General features: G+C 58.4%; 1 protein-coding gene across 1 annotated transcript; it reads right to left on the bottom strand.

The window, feature by feature from the left end:
- Positions 1–2,664: 2,664 nt before the first annotated feature.
- Positions 2,665–7,436, bottom strand: TSPAN1 (tetraspanin 1). The gene is made up of 8 exons (XM_053985020.1): positions 7,402–7,436; positions 7,214–7,278; positions 5,971–6,177; positions 5,490–5,564; positions 4,691–4,789; positions 4,192–4,329; positions 3,630–3,713; positions 2,665–3,392 (listed from the first exon to the last, which is right to left on the bottom strand). Exons 2-8 carry the CDS (start codon positions 7,268–7,270, stop codon positions 3,339–3,341), a joined length of 714 nt encoding a protein of 237 aa, XP_053840995.1. The 5' UTR covers positions 7,271–7,278; positions 7,402–7,436; the 3' UTR covers positions 2,665–3,338.
- Positions 7,437–7,682: the final 246 nt, after the last annotated feature.

The following is a 7,682-nucleotide window of genomic DNA, read 5'->3' as shown; positions in this document are numbered from 1 at the left end:
AGGTGGGTGGCAAATTAATCTTCAACTGGGTATCCAGGATTGCTGTGATGGTTATTGTGCCGTCCCTGCCCGGTGCAGCATTAATGATTAACACGCCAGGTTCAATGTCAGCTCCTGCCTGCTGCCTTTTGAATAGCCCTTGCATCGCCTCCTCTGATATCCCAACAAAATAACTAGGGCGGGGAGCTGCCTAGAAAGCACTGTTGGGGTTAGGCTGGCACTCAGGATGGTTTATCTCTGAGGAAGAGGAGATGGGGAGTCAAGCAGGCAATCTATGCCAGGGAAAGTGTGCATTGCCTCACTTCTTGCCCTGGACCAGCCTGCACCCTTCAAGGATATCCTCCCAGTCTGGGAACATCCTGTCCCAGCTTTTACAGCAGACAGGGGAAATTCCCCACAGCAGGCACTCCTTGGGCAGCTGATGCTGGATGAGTTTGCTTTTGCTTCTTATTATCCTCTTTATCAGCACAAACCCAAAGAGGTGCACCTCCTCCTTCTTTTCATGTACCTGTTCCCATGGATGCTAATTCCCAGGAAGGAGGGGGTGGCTCCTTTCCTAAATTACCGATCACTGCCCACTCCCTGCCAGCACAGGTGCCTGCACCACACAGGGTTTCGCCTGCTGTGCCTCGGGGCAAGTGACGCTGGTGGAGAGTGCATCTCACAGATCTCCAGGAATTTGGGTCTGTGTGGCTCCCATCATGGCACTGGCTGTTTGCCCAAGGTCCCTGCAGGGAGACTTTGCCCTCCTGCCTTCCCCCACCCTGTATCCCAGGTGGAAAAGAAGAACCCCCACTTTGGCACACACCCAGATGTGACAGGTTCTCGAGCCATCTCCTGCCATTCCAGGGGCAATAAGGAAGTTTCTGTTTGCCGCCACAAGCCCTCAGGGACCTTTCAGCCTTGTGCTGTCAGTTTCTAATTGCCCCGGAGTGCCAGTCTGTGAGAACTGGGCAAGTCTAAGGCATATAAGGTGCAGAGGTGCCTGGTGGCACCCACGTGAGCTATAGTGTGGGTGCGTGGTGGACTGGGATGTGCCACGGGGCTGGTGGGGGAGCAGCTGGAATGGGATCTCCTTGGAGAGCCCAAAGGCTGTGGCAGTGCTTGGGCATGGAAGGGGAGGGCAGGGGCACAGTGGGAGCACAGGGAGGCTGTGCCAGTCCAGTTTACCCCCCACTGCTGTGATTTTGGCTGCCAGGGCAGCCAAGAGCCGCAGAGGGCAATTGGGAGGAATCGCATCCGCATCCGTGAGGAGAAACTGGTCCTTCAAGTTTTCCCAGCAGGTAGAGGGGAGGGACCAAGCCAGTGGTTGCAGGATTATTTACAAAACTCAGTGCCACAGAAACAGCTTGTTCTGACCCATGGAAACCCCATGGCTAGGAGGAGTTGCAAAGGTGGAAGCCAGGAGTTTCACCCCTGAGCCTGCTCCGCCCCACAGGGGTGATGGTGAGAGGGTGTGTGCCAGGAGCCAGCTCTGCAAGGCATCCCAAAAACAGGGGGCAGAAGAGGGCACGGCCAGGTGTGCCCAGCTCTGTGTCAGCTGGTTCCTGGGCACCATAACACCTCCAGGAAGGGCTTCCTGGCAGCTCCTGCATCCTTGGAGAGGTCTGAGGCATAAAAGTCCTGACAACACCCATGAGGTGACACAGTTTATGGTAGAACTGGGACCTATTTATTCACCAGTCCGGGAAAGACAAGGCTATTTTCCGGCAGCTTCGTCCCACACCTTGCCGTGGGGCAGGGCCAAACACCATGTCCTCAGAGCTGAGTAACCCAGTGTGGGGAACTGTTCTCACTGTTCCCTGCCTGCTCCTGCCCGTGTGACAGGTACTGGATGGCACCAGGGAGATGCCAGACTACGGCAGTGCCTTGGTGCAGCCTCATACCAGGGCAGGAGCCGATAAGGGGGTGCACAGCAGGCGCAGAATGAGGCAGTGCTGGGGAGGTTGTTTGCACACTGGCCTCCTGCCACCACCCCTGTCCTTCACTTCCCTGCCCCACAGCCCTCGTGCTCTGCCCCACAACCATGGCAAAAAGAGGGTGCACCACCCCAGCTGTGCTTTTGCAATGGAGAAACGGAGGCAGAGTGAGCATATCCTCAAGAGCAAGAGAGGGAGTAGCAGGGGGCAAAGAGGGTGTCTGGAAACCCCCCACGCCCACCCATACCTCCCACATCCCTACACACAGAGGGAGGGCAGATGCATCAGATACAGGCAGTGCAGGACAGTGCTGGGGTGGAGATGTTCAGAGGTGGGGCTGGCAGGATCCATCCCTCTCCACCACCCCATTCCGGGTTCCTGCAGCTGATGGAGACACAGGAACCCCTCAGCCAGCCCTGCCTTTCAAGCCAAGCTGCTGCTCAGTCCCTGGCTGGGTGTTGTGAGCAAGCAGTGGCTGTTGCAGAGGGCAGGGGATGTAAGGGTGGTGCCCCCCCACACCCTGTGTGTTGTACAAACACCGGGCTGCTCTGTTTCCAAGCACCTGAACAGGTGAGGAGCCACAGGCAAGGACGGCAGGGAGGCTGTGGGCAGGGCTGTGCTGCCTGCAAGGATGTGGAAGGGAAGGGGGGAGGGAGGTGAGGCAGCCCCCACCCCTGCACACTGCCCCCCTGACCAGCAGAGGGTATTTATTAAAGGCAGCATCAAGATCAACTCTAGAAAATAATTTGTATCCAAGATGAAAAATTTATTTGCATTTCTTTACAGCATGGAGAGGGGCTCAGGCACAAAATGGCACAGGGTATGGGGCAGCCTCAGCCCCTGCAGAGCCAGGGACCACCAGAGCTGTCTCCATGCCAGGGAAGGGGCAGAGACCAGCCAGCACCCAGCCAGCCCCTCTTTCAGGGGACCACATGGCAACAAGGCCAGGGCTGGCAGAAAACGGGTGCAGGAGTAGATACATCCCCAATGAGGGTGCAGTTACCACCTCAAAGTGATGCAGGGGGACACAGTGGGGACACTGTGAGAGCAGTACAGCACCCACCTGCAGGGGTTTATCAAGGCATCACTGTGCCATTGCCAGATCAGCAGCCATGAACAGCCCCTGTGCTGCTTTATCTCCTGCTGGCATCAGCCAAACAGACCAAGCAGCTTCTCCCAATAGCCCCCCCAATCAAAAAACACCCCAAATCTCTATGTACAGGCTCCGTATGCCATATCAGTACAAAAATATACACAAACTCTACAGATCCCAGCTCAGTAGATCAAAATACAGCTACAAATCACAGTGCACAGGAGAGCATCAGGCCCAGGGAGGGATGGGGTCCCCCTGAGAGCATGGCACGCCACAGGTGCACCCCAGCATGGGAGGGTGGCAGGTCATCCTCCTGCCTCAGGGGGTCACTTATTATCCAGCTGACAGTACAGGTACATGGAAACTGCCAGGGAGGCAATCTGGAGGGGGCAAGGTGCAAATCAGCCTTAGAGGTGCAGCCTCCCTCCCCTTCCCAACATGGGTTTGGGTCGCAGCACACCAGGGGGGAGGGCTGGACCTGCCCAGGGAAGAAGGCTCAGTAGCCTGGAGCTGCAGGTGGTCCGTGGAGCTGCACCAGCCCCCTGGGCCCCCCAGGCTGGTCCAGCCCCACCTCCAGGCACAAGGAGGAGGCAGCACAGCAGTGCTCAGGCACTCACCTCCACGGCAGCGATGCCGGCTGCCACGCCGCCCGCCACTCCTGCGTTGGTCCTGATTTCTTCCAAGATCTGTTTGAAACAGCCCTGCACGAGGCAACCACACGGGTGAGGATGGCAAGAGGTGGCAATACCCCACCTGCCAGGGCACAGCATCCCCCAGGAAGGGAGGTACTGCTTCTCCAACCCAGAGCACACAGCCGTGGAGAAGGTCTGAGGCTTCAGGGGCAACTCAGCCACTTCTAAGAATAAATATTGGGTGGGGAGCAAAGAAAGGAAGGGAAGAAGCAGGAAAATCACCCAAAAAGGCAGAGTGGTGCCTGGGTTCATGCCCAGCACCAGGCATGCTACTCTATTCCCCTTAGGACCAGAACAACATAACAGCTTTACTTGTTTCTACCAGGGACAAGCCAAGGCCACCACAGCCTTCCCCCAGAACTTAAAGCCCATGGGATGACCATGTGCAGAGCTGGGGCTGGAGCTACAGAAAAGGTCTCCTTCCCGTGCCCAGGCACACCCCAAGTCAGGCTCTGGCAGCAGCCAAGAGCCAGCAGCACAGCCGTACCTGGACAGCCATTTCTGCAGCCACCGTGCTGTTGCAGGTGCTCTGCATGTCACAGCACTGCCTGGGGTAGCCCTGGTGTGTCTCATAAAAGTAGGAGTTGTTGAAGTCTGTGTAGTTATTCAGGCCACAGCAGTGAACCTAAGAGGGAGAGAGAGGAAGGGATGGGAAGAGCATCCTTCAGGTGTCCCTCCAGGCTCCAACACCATCTGGACCCCACCGGCTCATGGAGGGTGTCACCCAGCTCAACCCTGTTTCAGTGGGCTGCTCAGTAGTCACCTTGGGACCAGGGTTTTGGTCCCACATCCAGCTCTCACCCCACTAGGTCCCAAGCAGGTAGTTCCCAGGAGCCTGGGAAATTGAGGAGGTGGTGACAGCTCAGCACATCCAGCATTGTGATGTGTCCCCACTTCCATCTCACTGTTCCACCCAGACGTGCACCACCTAAGCCCATGTTGGGAGGATCCCGACCCACAGGTGAGGTCCACAGGGCTCAGCACACCTTTGTCATGGTGACATCCCAGATCTGTGTGAATGTGTCATTCACCCCATACTTCTCCTTCAGGAGCGGGGTCACCAGACCTGTCAGTAACGTCTCTGCCTGGAAGAAAGGGCAGAAAAACACCATCAGAGAAGGTCCTGGGGAGCACCACAGAGCTGAGCACCCCTATACTGGTCTCAGCCTATGGAGAGGAGACCAAAAAGACCCAGCATGGCAGAAGTCACACCATGTCCGTTTGACCCACAGAGAGTTTTCCCCTTCCCCCCCAACCAGTGCTTTATGGCACAAGGTCACTTATGCCCAGTGAGTCATCTGATAAGCGCCTAAGTGAGGGAGCCAGGAATGAGTTTGCCCTGCGGTTGACTTCTCCAGTGCCTAATGAGGCAGTCACCTTTCCCCCCAGGTGGTTTCTCAGGTGCCTAATAATGGGGTGAGTTTGCTCAGTATGAGGCAATAGGGACTTCCTCACCCAGTGGCTCCTACCCTCAGAGGTGGGAATGTGTCAAGCCTAAGCTGGTTTGGGGACTGAGGGGCTTGACAGAAAGAAGTGGGCAAAACTTGTCCTAAAAATATGAGGGTTATGATATAACAGGAACCCCTGTTCCCACCACCCTCAGGCTACTCCAGCCTGCCCACGTAGCTGGTGCCAGCAGTGACCAACATCCCTTCCTCCTGCAGCACTGACCACTACACAGCACCCACACCCATGGGCAGCACTGCCAGCCCACGTCTCCTGTTTTCCCAAGGGGTAGGACATGTCCCAGATCAGCCCAACCCAAGACTCAGGTATTGCACTCACAAGACCTGTGAAGACCAGAGCCACCACGGCAGCAGCAACTTCAGCAATGAAGATGATCAGCACCACTGAGAAGAACTAGGACACAGCAAGGGGAGGGAAGTCAAACTGACAGCCAGAATCCTCAGGGGCCCTTGGAGCTCATCTGCTTCTGCAGGGCTCCAGCCCTCCTGCCTCACTGCCTTCAGCTCTGCTCCTGGGCAGGAGCAACACAACCTTGGGGTCCTCCAGCCCTCCACCTGCATGGGGCTGAGCTCTCTGGACACACTCCAAGAGAGACCTCAACTCAGCACACCCTCCTGCCTCCTCTCACCCTTTCTGGGGCAGGCTGAGTCCAGCACTGTTTTTCCAAGGGCCACCCAGACTGCCACCACATGGAAACATCCACAGAGATCATCTCCACAGTGAAATCTGTCCATTGGGTCTCTCCCACCACAGACCCAGCTCAAATGAGGCTTGATTAGGAGGTCAGAATGGTCCATACCATCATCAGGAGACATTTGCTCTCCTTCTGGGCACCGTAGCACCCGAGGAAGCCGATCACCAGCAGGATGGCACCAATGACAATGAGGAGATAAGCCACATTCACAACCTGCAGGATGCTAGAGGAGAGCGTCCCAAATATTTTCAGGAATGACTCTCCGTCCACTTTGACCCAGATGCCAACTCCCAGGAGGGTCCCGCCACTGAGCTGGGAGGAGAAAGGCAATGTCAGCTTCCAGGTAGGTATGAGACTTGATATTCAGGCAAGGCCCTGGCACAGGTGTTTCTCCCCTTGGCAGTTTTTCACCACACCAAAGCAAGACTTTGTGGCACTGCGGGCAGCTCAGAGCACTGCCAGACAGGTCAGTACCCTGACACACACCCCACCAGCAGCACATCCCCTGGGCAGTGTCACAGCTGCCCCCCTCCCCAGCCTGAGGGGTTTAAGTGCCAGCAGTGGAGCAGCCAAGCCAGCAGTGCCACCAGCCTCCGCACGATCCCACAGGGCCAGTTCAGCACTGGCCACCATCACACTGCCACAAGTTCCTCCCTAGAGGGCGGCTGCCTGCCCACCCAGAGGAGAAGCTGAGCAGCCCCTGACCCCAGACAGTCATGTACTCCTGGTCAAGGTCAACTCTGGGCCACCTGCAGTCTGTGCCAGCCCTCCCCTCTGCCCACTCGACCTTCCCCACCACACTCAAATCCTGGCAGGAGCTTTACAGAGGGAGTGTTTCAGCAGAGCGAGCCAGGAGAATCTGCACCCCCTCCTTCCCAAGGCTGTATCCTACCATACCCCTTTCCAGGTGGCTCCTGCAGAGCCAGGGCAGCTCCTGCCAGCTCTACTCCCTTTGCCCTGGGTGGGAGTAGAGCCCGCGTGTGCTCTGAATTCCCGACATCCAGGAACCCCAAAGCCACAGTCACACACGGGGGCTGCTCCCTTACAGAGGCAGAACCCCCAGGCAGGGACGCAGCAAACCCACTGTTCTGGGGCATCAGCACCTTGTCAAGCTTCAGCACAGCGAGGGACAGGGGCAGCTGATGCAATAGCCACTGTCCCCAGAGCAGGGCACAGCCCCCTGGGCTTTGCAAGTCCCACCTACACCCACCTGCCCACACTCTCCACCCCATCGCCCACAGAAAGAGTCCGGAGGGGCAGGAGAGCACAGCCAGACCCACCCCACACCCGGCTCCGGGGGCTCCCCGGGACCCCCTCCCGCAGCTCCCAGCCCCCGGGGCGCACTTACGAAGATGGCCAGGTTGAAGAGGATCATCATAACCTTGATAAAGGTGAAGCACCCCATCTTTGCACCTGGGGAGAGTAGAGAGGTTACCGGGGGAGCCCCCACCCAGCTGCTGCCGCCCCGAGAGCCCAGCGCCCCTCCAGGGGAGACCAGGGGGTCCCCACGGGCAGGGAGGGACAGACCCAACTTACCTGAAGGGAGAGCAGATCCCACCGTCCTGTCCCGTCCTGCCCCAGCCCGCTGTGCCTCCACCGCCCCGCCGGTGCCGCCTTTTAACCGGGCGCGGCCCGGGGCCGCCCCCGCCGCCGGAGCCCCCCCGCCCCGTCCGGCCCCGCCGGGGCCACCCCTCGGTGCCGCGGGGAGCCCGGAGCCCTGCTGCCCTCTGCTGCTGGCAGCCTCCGCGGGACGCCCTCCCGGCTCCCTGCCCGGGTCCCCGCGGGGTCCCTCCTGCCATGGGGACACGGGGGGCAGC

Source organism: Vidua macroura, chromosome 9 (genome assembly GCF_024509145.1).
Source record: "Vidua macroura isolate BioBank_ID:100142 chromosome 9, ASM2450914v1, whole genome shotgun sequence".
Classification (NCBI taxonomy): Eukaryota; Metazoa; Chordata; class Aves; order Passeriformes; family Viduidae; genus Vidua; species Vidua macroura.
The sequence above is the reverse complement of the archived record's forward strand: the minus strand, read 5'-3'. Positions and strand labels throughout refer to the sequence as shown.